Source organism: Idiotropiscis lumnitzeri, chromosome 5 (assembly GCF_059441095.1).
Source record: "Idiotropiscis lumnitzeri isolate Australia: NSW breed Sydney's pygmy pipehorse chromosome 5, RoL_Ilum_1.0, whole genome shotgun sequence".
Lineage (NCBI taxonomy): Eukaryota > Metazoa > Chordata > Actinopteri > Syngnathiformes > Syngnathidae > Idiotropiscis > Idiotropiscis lumnitzeri.
Genome location: NC_142395.1, coordinates 28,575,108 through 28,590,281, shown reverse-complemented (window position 1 = coordinate 28,590,281; position 15,174 = coordinate 28,575,108). Strand labels below are relative to the sequence as shown.

Below are 15,174 nucleotides of genomic sequence, written 5' to 3'. Positions count from 1 at the left end.
CATATTTGTAGCGTTACAACTTCATTATTGTCTTCTACAAATGATCACTCTTAGTTTGTGTAAACATCTTTTTTGCTTTATTCTCATGGTATTAAAATTGCATTCTCATAAGTTGACATCTTCGTAGTCGTCAAAACTATTTCACCTACTTTCATAACGACATTTCTCGATTGATTCTGCTCTTCCATGTCCTAAAATACGATAGTCTAATGTAAAAATGTCTGATTTTGTGAGAATCGGTCAGGATGTCTGAGCAGTTTCTACACACAGTACCTAAAATCCAAATGAAATCCGGTCCAGACGGTCGTTTTTGTCATCCTCTTCATTTCCTGTTTCAAACAGATCCAAAGTCATGAGCCGCTGATTGTTTCAGTTCACAGCGGCTTTGAAAACGCCGCTCCAACTTTTGGATGCTGTTTGAATGTAAGGAAGGTGTTTGGAATCAAATGTGATGCATCTTCTGGAAATTAGGATTATGCATCTGGGTTGACAAGGCAAAAGGCTACTTTGGGTTTTGTGCATGACGTGACGCAATTGGTGTTGGGATTGGTGTTAGCGCGTTGATGCACATTTGTGGTGGCGGACCGATTTAAAAGATTGAACTTCCAATGTGATCGCTTGAGAATTTAGTAGGACACATTCTGAATCCATTTCTTTATTTAGACACACGTCCCTGATGCTCCTACAATCTTCTCTTGACAAAAAAAAAATGAAACCTGCTATCAAATGTGCATTATACAATCAGTGGTGGTTTTGGGCATATGTGACGTGAGGCCACACCAAAAAGATACCTGATGTGGTTTTATATTGCCCTCACGAGTGAGTATCCAATCACAGAACTGTTTCATCACCTCCAATTTAGGCCAGTGGGCAGGCCTTGCTGTCATCAACTCGTAATCTGATTGGCTATCGCAACTGTCTATCAAGTGTATAAGCCCCCTTAAGACACAGAACAGACGCCCACACAATTTTATCTGAAGGCCTCAGACGAATGGCGCGTTCTACTGGTATTATGAAATCTGCCCGGCAACACAAGCTAGCTGAATTCTGATTGGATAAAAACTGTCACCTAAAACTACAACACTCGGATATAATATCAATGTGAGGAATATGATCATTTTTTCTTGATTATGTTAGGCCAGCAGAGAAGGCCTTGACCGCCCACCGCTTGTATTTCCAAATGCTGTTGCTAGCATCCCTATCACACAGTTAAACGGAACAAGGTGGTCACAAAACAGAATATGAATCTTACTCTCAGTAGGAACAAAAACAACAGCCGTTGCAGTTACACGTACAAATTGTGGCCTAAATGTTTACGTCTCCAGTTTCTGCAATAACTTCTGGGGTTTTTTTTCCAGCTCTTGCACTTTCTGCGTCTCCGATTCCTTATTTGATCTCCTCTAAATCTATCTGACTCGACTTGTCTTGTAGCCACACTGTTTGTTGTTTGCTAAAATTCTCTGAAATATTTATGCATTAACTGGGAGCGTCAAAGCAGGAGAGCATGGAACTGTGAGGTCATAATGGTGTTAAATATTCTATTTTGTTTGCGGCTTACGGGCCATTTCAGGTTACTGGACGGGAAAGCCTCAGAAAAGAAGCACACAGGCCTGTGAAAATAGCTGAAAGTGATGCTGATGTAAGTGGATCATGATGCTCGTGTGTGTTTTTTTTTCCACTTCTTAGTCACTGACAAGAGTGCGACTTTTCGTGTGCTTTGTGTGTGTGCGTGTGTTACGTTATTTGAAACGGGGAGTGGAAGCAAGGGAGCGTAAGTACACTACAACGCAGTCGGGACTCGCAAGCCGCCTGCACAGTGAGGGCCTGAGCGTATCGACCACGGCTTTTATTTTCCTCGCTTCAATTTAAAGGGAAAAATACATGTCATGGGACTTGTGATGTCAAGCTGTTAAATTTTTCAGTTTGATTTTGCCCGCCGCCTTCTCCCACCGTCTTTGTTTCCCGCCGAATGGAGGTAAATGGGATGGATGTCCTGGCTTTTCATCATTAGCATTGTTCCACTTTAACAATTTATAAGAAATTTGTCTGAATGATGAATATTTCATGCAATTAAAAACAACAATATACGGCTTCAGCAAAATAAAAACAGCTTAATAATTAATTGAACAGAATGATAAGTAGATGTGAGAAAAATCTACAGTGTGAGTACCACTGTGGACTTGGCGGGCTTATGTTGTTTTCATAAACACATAACCCATTTCTGGGAAAACACTTGTGTCACTCCCAATAAACACACTTTGGAGCCAAAGTGAATTGGAAATGATACGGATTTTTGATGACAATTGCTCATAATGGCTCTGACTACATCTGGAGCTTTATTTTTTATTTTTTCCACTGCACTGTGGAGTGAACGTCCTCTTTGGTTTGAGAAGCGATACTGATTGACACAGCAAAGATCAATTGATTTTCTCATGGCCAAGACACAAACGAGTCGACCGGCTTAGCTCTGATTTGGATTAACACTGTCATGTGAACGTGAAATCAATTGAAATGGTTTGCTTCGTATGTTGATTTCTATTTTATCATTTCCTTCTTTTTGTCCCTCCAGGTGAAATTAAGCCGACTGTGTGAGCAAGACAAGATTCTACAGGAGCTGGAAGCCAGGATACGCACATTGAAGGAAGATAAGGTTTTGTTTGTATATTGTCGAATGAATTATATGATATCAATTACACGTATTTCATTTGACACATCAAGTTGAAAATTAAATACATATTGGTTAAGAACTGTGATTGCTTTTACGCTTAAGTCCTGTTGGTGTAACTTTTAACTGACTGCCAAAGAGTAGAACAGCTTCTTTAGACAAAAGTAGTGCTTTGTTGTGATGGGTAAATGAAGCTTCAAATGTGCTTCATGAACCACTTGTAGTATTTTTGGCCTCCTCTAGATGGCACTCTCTGTACAACATTGGGCTGAAAGCACAATCAATTGCCATTTTTGAAAGCAACAGTGCCATCTAGAGGACTTCGAAATACAGCAGCCGGTTCATGAAGCAAATTGGAAGCTTCATTTTCCCATCACGAGTGCTTTGCCACCATCTTGTGACATCCTTGTCCCAAGGAACAATATTGAAATTAGTTGAGGAGCTTCATTTAGACAAAAGTAATGTTTTAACGCCATCTTGTGTCATCTATATGCATTCCTTTTGGGTGGACGTCAATTTCATATCGTGTATCACAAGATATATATGGTACCTCATTTGGAAGGGCTGCAAAACAAATGGCGGCTCAGTTATGGTTCCCTTCTCAACATTACCATAAAAAAGTGCCTCCTTAATTGAATGTGTGTTTTTGTTTCAATCCAGGACAAGCTGGAGTCGGTGTTGGATGTGTCCCACCAGCAGATGGACCAGTACAGAGATCAGCCAGCCCATATGGAGAAAATTGCCTACCAGCAGAAACTACTGCAGGAGGATGTGGTGCACATCAGGGCGCAAATCTCCCAAGTGTCCACAGTAGGTTGTTTCACAAGCCCAATGGAAAGAAAGAAAATGATAAAACATTTTTGTCTCGACCTGATTTGGGTCAGCACAAAAATGTCATTGCCCCCTTCTGCACACTGTCAAAATTAACTTTTTGTCAGATGCATGCATTTTTTTAGTCAACGTGAACGGCCATAAAATCTTCCCGGTGTGAAAGAAGTTTCGACTGGACCCGAAGGCGACTAAATAAGCCCCGTGTTGTGTCTTGCAGGAGATGGAGAATGCTTGGAAAGACTACCTCAGGCTGGAGAAAGATGTAGACTGGCTCAAAGCAGCTCTGCAGGGACACATGACTCGCACTGACCTTTCTCAGGTATGCATCGTCTCGAGTATGGCCGCTTCCTTCGGAAATCTTGACGGCTGACATAAATTTAAATTTGCACAAAGGTTTGCCAGACATTCACCAACAGCTTTGCAGATCTGGTTGCAAGGGAATTTAGAATTTTGAACATGTTCAAAAAAAAAAAACAACATTTAAACTGTCGGTGACGAATCGTGAACAGAAATCAATATTTTCTCCCTTTGCTAAGGTTTTTTTTTTTTATTTTATTTTATTTTTTACAGTTAGATGCTTTTGAATAGTGATGGGAAAATGAAGCTTCAAATTTGCTTCATGAAACATCTGCTGTATTTTTGAGTCCTCTAGATGGCACTGTTGGTTTAAATAAAGGGTTTTAAAAAAAATGGCAATTCAGTGTGCTTTCAGAGAGTGCCATCTAGAGGACTCCAAAAATACTACAACGGGTTCATGAAGCAGATGTGAAGCTTCATTGACCCATCACTACTTTTGAGTAGAGCTGTTATGTTATAAGAAATATTGTTGTAACGTTTTGATGCACAAAGAACTAGTCAGCCACAAAGTCAAGAATCCGATTAATTTCGGCCTATTTAGAGCCAAACACAAATCATTCATGACACTGCAAATTAGATGGTCTGGTCACGTCGCCCTGTTTGCCAAACGTGTTTTGTTTTTGTTTTTTCTGTTGGAGCAGCAAGAGAAAGTCCAGATGAGGAAAGAACTTTGGAGAATTGAGGATGTTATCGCCGGCCTCAGCAGCAGTAAAGACAACTACAAAGTCACTATCTCCTCTGTGACCAACCCGGGTGAGACGAACTGAGACTTGCACCTTGAACACAATTGACAGAAATGTTCCGCCACGTATGTTTCTTTCGTGGGAATTTCAACTTTTTATGATTTTTGATTACGTTGCCCTCAGAAAGCCTGTAATGTTGTCATCAGTGTAAATATTTCGAAAGGACACACTGTGACGTTTGTACTTATTTGACATCCAACCCTTCCCAGAGAGGAAATTTGTGCCTTCCGTGTCGACGTCATCGGTGCCTTCGATGCCCGGAAGCCCGCCTGCTACGGAGATGCGATCGTCCCAGCGGCAGCACAGCCCCCACCTCAGTCCCAGTCGCCACAACGCCGCAACCCTCACGCTCTCCTCCAGCCACGGCCAACAGCTGCTTCACGCCACAAACAACAACACTGCTGGGCATACGTGGGTGAGTGACGCGCAGATGGATCCAAAGCCGTTTGAGGGGCACTCGGAGAACGACCAATATCATTTCTGACACGAGTGTTTTGGTGCCACCTGGTGACCTCTTAGTGCATTACAGAATCACATCTAGCTGACAATCGGTTTCTCCGAATAAAATGTGAACAGGTGAATTCTCCAATAAAGAATCCCGAATGATTTTCATTGCATGGTGGCGTGTGCGCAGGCTGAGGAAGATGTGCCTCCCAGACCGCCTCTACCTCAAGTCTACAGCCCTGATGAGCACCCCCCCGCCGTGCCCCCGCTGCCCAGGGAGACGACAGTCATCAGGCACACGTCCGTACGCGGACTCAAACGACAGTCTGATGAACGAAAGAGGGATCGAGAGATCGGCCAAAATGGAGACGTTAAGGTGCAGTCGGCTTGCGTGTCCTGTCGTATTCGGCGTGTGCGCTGTGTTGCCCTGCTATATCGGATCCTCGTTGGCACCCCTCGATGTAAGCATTCTGCGGTTGTGACAGGTGGAGCTCAGGCCGTTCCTGAGCGATCCTGAGCTCGTGGGTGTGGGAGACGGCTGCAGCGTCACCGACGTGACATCATCAGGACACGACGGAGGTTATCAGACTTTACCGAGCCGAGGTGGGGTCACGTTGACGTCATGCGGCCTACCAGGAGCCGAGCTATATAATGTTTGAGAGCTTTTTTGTTCCCCTCAGGAATAGCCGGCTCCTCCCTCAGACTGAATCACTCCTCGAGCATCTCGTCTTACGTGACCCTTCGGAGAGCGACGTCAGCTCCCGGCGTGAAGGTGAGCCTCCTTAAATAAGGATGATCGAACGTCCACCGTCACACTACTGATGGGTAAACGAAGCTTCAAAACTGCTTCATGAACCAGTTGTAGTGTTTTTGGACTCTCTGTTCAACATTGGGCTGAAAGCACACTGAATTGTCATTTTTTGAAAGCAACAGTGCCATCTAGAGGACTAAAAAATACAACAGCTGGTTCATGAAGCAAATTTGAAGCTTCATTTTCTCGCCACAACGTCACACCGACTGATTGTTAACAATCGCTAGCTTTCTCCCGTTTTGTTTCCCAGGAGCGATCGAAAAGTGCCTTGGAGCGTCTCTACTGTGCGGAGCCGACGGCGCAGCGCGGGAGGATGAGCGCCGACGAGCAGCTGGAGAGGATGAAGCGGCACCAGAAGGCTCTGGTGCGACAGCGCAAGCGCACCTTGAGCCACGGGGAGCGCCACGCCTCCACGTCGTCGCGCTCCTCATCCTCGCGCCCTCTCTCGGCCGACTTTGGATCTGTATGTTTATAATCGAGAACATCACCACACGTCGCACTCGCACGCATGGCGGCGGGCAAACAGAGAGTGACCGGCGAACATTCCCGCCCTGACATGTCAAACATTGCATGCTCAGATCCTTTTTTTTTTTGTAAAATGACTCACAGGAACATTAATTTCTGCTAATGAATTGACTTTAAACTCCAAAACTGTAATGAGACTAACGGTAACGGATGTTCGATTTCTTCCGACGTTTTGAAGTTGTTGATGCCGAAGATTTTACATGAACAGGAATCATCCATACGTTACATTAACACGTCCCTTCAAAAACTTTCTAACTCATTCTGTCCCTTTCAGCTAACAAATCTGTGCTTAATCAGCTGCCGTAGAAAAACTTTGAGCTTCAGCGTAGTGGGAAAATGTAGGAAGACATCTACAAAATGTTATAAGAACTTTAGTCACCTGCACGTTAAAATGCAAGAACTGTGTAAAAAAAGAAAAAAAAATGCAGCGAACCGAGATCTGCTGCAAAGGTGAAAATCTGCAATGTTGGCTTTGATTATGTAAAGCAGTGCTTCTGGAATATTGGGGCGGGCGCAATGCGATCCTGAGGGGGGCGCGTGTGACAATGGGGAACATGCTTTTTTCCCGCCATACTACAATGACGTGTAATTGCACATTCTCTCCAGTAGTTGGCAGTGGCGCTCTCCTTGCCTATTCAGCGCAGCGAGTATTAACTCACCGTTGTAGTTTTGCTTTGCAACGAAAATGCTATTATTCATAGGAGAGTGGGTGGTGGGGTGGGGGCGGTTTTTGTTTTCTTCTTGCTGGGGGCGGGAGGTAACAGAAAATAATTGAGAAGCACTGGCGTAAAGAAAAGTACAAAATATAAATTTGGTATTACTATTTTATTATAATTCAACATTTTTTCTCGACGATAGACAACTTTTTAATTCCTATGGAATTTTATGGTACACACGGGAGTTCAATTACTGGGCGTAGGGATTATGGGGGGGCACTTGAAAAAAAAAAAAGAGACACAAAAAGCTTGAGAATTTCCCGGTCCATCCGTCCATTTTATCCTCGCAAGAGTCGCAGGCGTGCTGGAGCCTTTCCCGGCTGACTCAACGACATCCTCAACCCACCGTAGTTTGACAACACTTGCAATCTGTCCGTTGCATGTTTTCGTCAATAATCACACCACCGCCATTTTTGCTGCTAATTGAAAATACTAACATGGATGCTTTTGTAGTCTCATCTAGATGCGTGTGTGCGCGTCAAGAGAGACACTCCATGAATTTTCACGTAACAGCGTCCTAACAATTTCACTTGATGATTTTTACTGCGATAAAGCCCAGAATTGTTGAGCTGCTCTTTGTGAGACGAACAGTTAACGTTATGAAGCACTAGAATAGCCGCCCGATAATAACGCACGCTCACAGGCTCCAACATGACGAGATCCGATACAAGAGCTGCATGCCTTGAAAAGAGAATGCAGCCTCGTATTGGATCGTACGAGCCTGTTCGGGTGTGCCTAATAAAGTGTCTCGTGAGTGATTTTGTATCCAAAATAACGATGGAAATAAAACATTTCTCAATGTTTGGGTGTTTTCATATGAATAAACATGCATGAAATCATACTGTCATGTTTTCTTTTTTTTTTGTTTGTTTTTGTTTAAGCTATATTTGATGCAAGTCTGTCAGTGTTGCATTTTGCTGGCCTCGTGTGTAGCTCCGTAGTAGCATGCTGTTTTGACAATGCATGTTAGCATGCATGCTACAGTATGTTTGCTTCCTTTCTTTTGCGCATTCCCCCACCTTACACGTCCTTAACCCAAAACACACACACACCATCCGTTGTATAGTGATGGGTAAATGAAGCTTCAAAGGTTCATGAACCAGTTGTAATATTTTTGGACTCCTCTAGATGGCACTCTCTGTTCAACATTGGGCTGAAAGCACACTCAATTTCCATTTTTTAAAGCAACAGTGCCATCTAGAGGACTCAAAAATACAGCAGCTGGTTCATGAAGCAAATTTGAAGCTTCATTTTCCCATCACTACCGTTGTGTCTGTGCTAATAAGTTCGCAAACATATCGGCCCTCTGTGGAAAACCAGAACAACGGAAAAAAATGTGTTTGATACACCTGTTCTACTCTATTTCAGCAACTTTGGCATACTAGTGCTATGTTTTATTAGTAAGGCCAAACTATGTATTATCTACTCGGACGACCAAGGAGACCAAATACACTGAAGCGGGTTTCCATAAAGCTATTTGAGCATTTTTCCGATATGCGTGATATTCATCTTCCGGTCAATCTCTTTGTACGCTCTTCAATTCAGGGCACAATCAAAAACGCTTCATGTAAAAAAATACAATGTTTCGAATGAGTGATTTTTTTTTTTTATTTGATAACATTGTTTTTTGTCAGAAAATTATCACCAATGGGATATAAAGCATATAAACATTTTTCCAGTCTTGAATTTCTGCCTGTCACTGATGACAACCTGTCCTGGCGTTTCTACGTTTCGTGTGTGTGTGTGTGTGTGTGTTTATCGTGCAGGAGTTTGACCTGCAGCTGCTCGAGAGGGCCGTGCAGGGCGAGGAGGCTCAGGTGGTGAGGAGCGTCCAGGGGGAGGAGCGGCCTCCCGAGCACAAAGAGAGACCCCGTTCGCACTCCGACGATTGGCTGAGCTTCAGTTCTGCGACCGGGACGCCTCAGAACCACGACGGCTTGGAAACATCCGATTATGATGCCGATTTAATCAAAGAGGTACAGGAAGTGATCAGCGTTACGCCACATAGTCACGGTTGGCTAACCCCTTTTTAAAAAACTAAAAAATGACAAAGACCTATCGAATATAAAAGTAGTGCTTTGGCACCATCTTGGCGCCAAGAAATGATGTTGATGAGAAGGGAGGCCATTATCTCCTAATTTGTTTGCGCAGCTGTCAAAGCCTCAGAAAGTGCTGATTCCGGAGCGATATGTGGATTTGGAGCCAGAGGAGCCTCTGAGTCCTCAGGAGATGGAGGAGCGTCATCGGAAGGTGGAACGCATCAAGAGCATCTTGGCAAAGTCGAGGTTAGTTGTAGAAGTAAAGTATGGAAATCGATTTGCTTGTGGTACGCAAAATAGCCACTGAGCTAAATGTTCAAAGTGTGATAGAATGGCTTAATTTTACATTTGGTATGCACGGTTCAGTAATTTTGAGGTTACCATTCATCTCTTCGAACTGTTTTCCATATTGAAGGCCTTTTTACTGGTGATGGGAAAATGAAGCTTCAAATTTGCTTCATGAACCAGCTGCTGTATTTTTCAGTCCTCTAGATGGCACTGTTGCTTTAGAAAAATGGCTTTTTTTTTCTTTCAGCCCAATGTTGTACAGAGAGCGCCATCTAGAGGAATCCAAAAATACTACAACTGCTTCATGAAGCAGATTTGAAGATTCATTTACCCATCACTACTAACAGAAATAGTATGATGTGGAAAAAATAGATCTTAACGTTTGATTTTTATCAAACTCTTTTGTACAGTACTTACATTATCCTATATTGAAGTGCAACGTTCATGAAATTATTTGTAATGTTGCCGATGGCTTAGAAAAAAATGACATGTAGATCTACGTGTACATTTTTAGTTCAACCTTTATACGGCATGATTTACATTTCCTGTGTGCATGTTACAGTGTTCAAAAGCTGGCCCCAGCATTATGTGCGGCAGACAAGCCTGAGATGAACCTGCTCGGGCTCGACTCGGTTCTGCAGGAGCAGGAGAGGATCATCACCATGTCCTACATGCTGGCCTCAGAAGCTTCCCTCAAGAGCAAACGGGTTACAGGTAGCTCCACTTTTGTGTACAGTACCTGAAAGTTGGTAAAGGTTCAAGTATCTTTGTTTAAAAGTAAGGAGAATACTACTTATACAATCCAACTTTATTTCTTTAGCGCATGTGACAAAAGCTGGAGCTGTAAGAAAGCGCTTTCCTTATGCCGTCATATAGATTAGCGGGAAATTAGCGCACAAATTCAAATACCAGAATAAGAACAGAACAGCGACAGTCTCATGTTGATTCGAAAGCTAAAGAATAAAAATGTGTCTTCAAACGGGTTTTAAAAGTTAACCGAGAGGGGGCGGGGCTTGCCTCACATTCAATGGAAGCTCATTCCATAAGGGAAGGACCGGCAACAGAAAAGGCACCATCCCCTCTGAGGTTGCACTTCGTCCTCGGCACCTCCAGCAGCATTTGGTTCGCAGACCCGAGGCAGCGGGCGGGAGCTCGGAGATTTACGCCGGGGCGAGGCCATTTAAAGATTTGAAGACAAACACAAGTATCTTAAAAGTATCTAAAAGACGAACAGCAGAATTTTGGCGCAACTGGAGATGCTTGAGGGAGGACTGGCCGACTCCAAAGTCGAGAACATTACAGTAATCTGGCCAAGATGTAACCAAGGCATGGATTACTTTTTCTAAGTGTTTGTGCGCCATCAACAAGCCATCCGTAAACCAACATTTTCTTGTGATTTTATTTTGCAGTAACAAGAAAGGGGTAACTGTATCAGAGTAAAAGTATCATTTTATGTAGGAAACGTAGTGGAGTAAAAGTTGGCAGAAATTGATTTAGAATAAGAAGGGCAAATTTAGCTCTTTTTTTTTTTTTGCGAAAATTGGCCTGATGGTTTGAAGATGATGAGGGCGGAGAAGAAGGTGTCGAGTCAAGCAGGGCTCTTCATTCCTTAATAACTTCACATTATTCCGTGTCAGGAGCTCACATGGCGCCTAATTGCAGTCCGTGTGGAATGTTTGAAACGGGGGAGGACTCGCTGGATGAGGCCATTTTGTGCGCTGATCAATGACCCAGTCGAACGCTGCATCGCATTAACGCATCTTTGAAGGCACGGCGCCTCTCTGAAGCCGCATGAAAGACGCCGCGCTCACATTTCATCTTTGCCGTGCTCTACAGCAGCCAAGGCGGCAGGAGTTGCCGCGCCGCACGCACACACACACACACGGGGCACACCTGTCACACGCAGAAGCGCTCGAGCTGCACGGAGGCCTCATCAGCGCGCTTAGGCAAAGTCAACAATTAGAACATTATTTCCAGCGTGGAGCAATGTCAGAGAATAGAACTGGTGGCATGTTGTCAGAGGAGATGGCAAAGAAACCACTCGTGCTCTTTCACAGCCTTCAATTCAAAAAAGTCTTTTATCCATATTCTTACACGTGACAGTTTTCCACATTGTCGGTCAAATCGAATTATAGTTACAGATCATATAGGGCAAAGAAAATACCTTTTGCTAAGTAGTGATAGGAAAATGAAGCTTCAAATTTGCTGTTGTATTTTTGGAGTCCTGTAGGTGGCACTGTTGGTTTAAAAAATGGCAATTCAGTGTTCTTTCAGCCCAATGTTGAACGGAGAGTGCCATCTAGAGGAGGCCAAAAATACGACAACTGCTTCATGAAGCAGATTTGAAGCTGCATTTACAAGTCAAAATGTGGCCCCTGTAAAGCAATAGCGCCATGTGAATCGCCTGAGCCAATCACCAGGCATACAAATGATAGAAAAAGTCTACACACCCCTGTTGATTTTTTGACATGAAAACAGACTCCAATAAAAATCATTCCAAAACTTTTGTCACCTATGACATGTACAACTCAAAATCTTTCAGAGAGTTGCGGATATAATAAGGGTCCAAATATGGTTGCACAAGTGTGCACACCCTCTTATAACTGGAATGTGTGCATGTTCAGACTTTAGCAAATGTAGCCAACCATATTCAAGCTTGTAAAATGCGACGGACTTGCTATGATGTGTTTGTGATGCATATGATTTAAAAGAGTGGATGACACCATTTTTTTCACGACTTCCTGTAAATTGTCGTGTGCGTTTCTAGATAGCCGCCCATATCATTCCCCTCCTTGTCTCTTTTCCTTCTATCTCTCGTCTTTAGTTCCGTCAGAGGCTCACAGCCCCGTGCCACCTCCTCCGCCTCCTCCTCCCCCTCCTCCCCCTCTTCCTCCTCCGCTTCCTCCCGTATCCGTGGCGCCTTCCTCCTCCTCTCCTCCTCTAAGCAACGGAATTCACTACACTTTTGTGTAACTCAAGAAGAAAAAGTAAGGCAAAAGTGCACGTTTTCTTGCCTGCATACAAAACACTGAAAGTGGAAGTCCGCATGCGTCCGCTCCCGTCCTCGTCTACGTCCGCTTTTCCCGTAGTGTTAATTATGTGCAAATTGCGCTTGGCTCAAACATGTGTGAATGCTTGTCAAAATTTGTATCTAACAGTGGAGACGTGCAGCGATTTAACAGCTGCATTCCAATTAGAGGTGGGAACAACTATTGAGTTAAAGTATTGTTGTGATCGAAGCGTACGGTCCAGTGTTACGTTCATCATTCGTGCTCCGCCCATTCCACCTTTTATTTTTTTTAAGCGATTGGACCAAACCAATTAACTTATTTACTACCATTGACGGCTAAAAACGTTAAAGATCCTTTTTTTTTTTTCTTTTTCTGTATTTGTTGTTTTTGGGTTGCTATTTGGTTTCATGTTTCATGTCCTCGTGTTCCTGTGTCTTCTGTCTCGTCAAGTCGATTGTGTCCACCTGTGTTGGTTTACCCAAGCCCTTGTGTTAACCAATCCGGTCCTTCCAAGCTTCTGTGTCTTGCGCAGGTGCTCCTCGTTGTCTCGTCACTTTGTTTGTATTTAGTTCCCTGGTTGCTTTCAGTTCGTGTCCGTCCGCTCTTATTGTCGCTGTCCTTGTTGTCGTCCCGGGCAGCTGCCATTCATGTCAAGGTGTCCCGTCTGTCGTCTGGTTCTTAGCATTTTTCAGTTTAGTCACATTAGCCATATTATTTAGTTCTTTTCTAGTCCTTGTTTTGTTGGTCCTTATTATTTTGCTTTTGTTCTCTTTTGTTACTCCCGGTGCCTTGCTTGCCTTTTAATTTTGCAATTAAACACCATTTAAGTTACCCAATCCTCACCTGCCTGCGTTTGGGTCCTCCTCAACCTCCACCCCAACGTGACAACCCGGCTAGTCATGAATGAGTTAAAAGTCCAGACAGTTGAAAGGGCCAATATTAACTCTTTTATAATCAGTCGAAATCAGACTTTTTTTGGGGGGGGCGGGGGGTGATTTTTAATGTTTTTCTTTTTTTTTCTACACCGTAACATTTTGCAAAGTAAGACATTGATATTCAAACAGTTGCCAAAAAAAAAAAAAAAAAAGTTTTCTTCTTGCTAGGGGGGGGTGACAGAAAATAATTTAGATGCTCTGGCATAATGTGTCTGTATAGATTTACGAGTGAACTTAAAGCAACAGTGCCATCTAGAGGACTTAAAAATACAGCAGCTGCTTCATGAAGCAAATTTGAAGCTTCATTTTGCCATCACTAATATAGACTAATTTTTGGTGGTGGTTTTGTGTCACCCAAACGAGCCAGCCGAATAAGTCTAAGCTCTCCCTCGCACCAATGAAGGCCTCTTCTAAAACAGTCACCTTTCTTCGAATAAAAACGCGCTGCTCTTTGAATGTATTGTCCTTGTGTTTTTCAGCTCAAGCAATTTCTGGACATTGAGCTCCTCCATGACAATGACGACAAACGGCAGGATTCTTCTACAAGAGCAGAAGCTTTTTGATTGATCCTGAAAATATTTGTATCCGTCACTAGATGAATGTAGAACATATTTAACCTTCTCACTCTGAATGGATTTTTGGGGGGTTTTGAAAAGAAATCTGCAGCACTGAACTCTTAGAAACTCTATTTTCGATATACGCTATTGCACTTTGAGCCGTACACTCGAAAGAGGACTGAAATATTTTTAGTTGGCTATGAATTAACGTTTGTTGTTTGTCAATGTACATAATGTCAAAAACAAGACGGACTAAATATGTCAGGATTGTCGATTTTTTATCATAAGGAATGATGATTTGTTTTTTGTTTTTTTAAACTATCACGTTCATCTCTAACAACACTGATTGTCTTCTGTTAGCTTTATTTTTTTGGCTCACATCCACACGGAATTACATTTCACATATTTTGCCTGCGACTGTGAAGGTCGCGCAATGGTTGTTTATTCAAATGTGAAGATTAAAAGCCATTGACACAAACTTTATTTCCTGCTGTCTTCGTAAATGGCTGACGTGGGACGAGCGACCGTCTGTTGAGCTTCTGGATACATTTATGCAAAAAGTTGATGTCATTTAATAGAAAACTGAAATGATACTGTCGGCCATTTTCCTTATTTGCAAATGATTTCCTACTCTGTACAAGTTACACTTTTTTAGGTTTTCTCACGGCAGCGCCCGCTACGGCCTCGTGTGTCACATGATCATCAAATGCGACTTTTAACGGCAATTCTGCAGTAATTGCACAGCATGAAGAGAGCTAGCGTAACAAACACACTTTGTTATTGTTACTTTTCGTGGTAGACCGATATGCTTTTTTCAGGGTCGATACTGATGCCGATTATTAGAAGTCACGGAGGTCGATAACCGATATTTGTTGGAAAAAAAAAACGGGTAAAATGGTGTCAACATTTTGAAAAATAAAAAAAACTCGACTTAGTTTAAATGTTTATTAAACAGCTTTGGTGATTTACAACACGTTAAAGCTTTTTTAGATCTTGGAAAATTTAATTAATTTTAAAAGTCGAACAAAAAGTGCACTGAGCACCTAGCCTCAGCTGCAAGTCTTATTGTTCAATGAAAAACAGACACCTCTTTGAAGTTTACGACAGCAAATAGTCTTCTATTAGTTGAGAGTTGTAGTCGACTGACATTTATTCAAATTTCAGTAAAGTCAGTCGCTTAACCTCCCTCTGCTCCCGTCCTCTCCCGTCGTACGTGTGACTCGAGGTGAAAAAGCAAACAGGCAGCTTGACT

The 15,174-nt window shown here is 42.9% G+C and overlaps 1 protein-coding gene across 1 annotated transcript in view; it reads left to right on the top strand.

Annotated features, from left to right (window-relative positions):
• Positions 1-14,400, top strand: part of plekha7b (pleckstrin homology domain containing A7b) — a 60,467-nt gene extending 46,067 nt beyond the window's left edge. The window contains exons 15-30 of the mRNA XM_088297113.1: positions 343-423; positions 1,571-1,639; positions 2,570-2,650; positions 3,326-3,475; positions 3,714-3,815; positions 4,495-4,606; positions 4,806-5,011; positions 5,231-5,416; positions 5,526-5,643; positions 5,721-5,812; positions 6,102-6,323; positions 8,859-9,068; positions 9,244-9,377; positions 9,982-10,133; positions 12,244-12,406; positions 13,845-14,400. Of these exons, the coding sequence (XP_088153239.1) occupies positions 343-423; positions 1,571-1,639; positions 2,570-2,650; positions 3,326-3,475; positions 3,714-3,815; positions 4,495-4,606; positions 4,806-5,011; positions 5,231-5,416; positions 5,526-5,643; positions 5,721-5,812; positions 6,102-6,323; positions 8,859-9,068; positions 9,244-9,377; positions 9,982-10,133; positions 12,244-12,392 (2,064 nt within the window). The 3' untranslated portion in view covers positions 12,393-12,406; positions 13,845-14,400. The remainder of the gene's footprint in view (positions 1-342; positions 424-1,570; positions 1,640-2,569; positions 2,651-3,325; positions 3,476-3,713; positions 3,816-4,494; positions 4,607-4,805; positions 5,012-5,230; positions 5,417-5,525; positions 5,644-5,720; positions 5,813-6,101; positions 6,324-8,858; positions 9,069-9,243; positions 9,378-9,981; positions 10,134-12,243; positions 12,407-13,844) is intronic.
• The last annotated feature ends 774 nt before the right edge of the window (positions 14,401-15,174 follow it).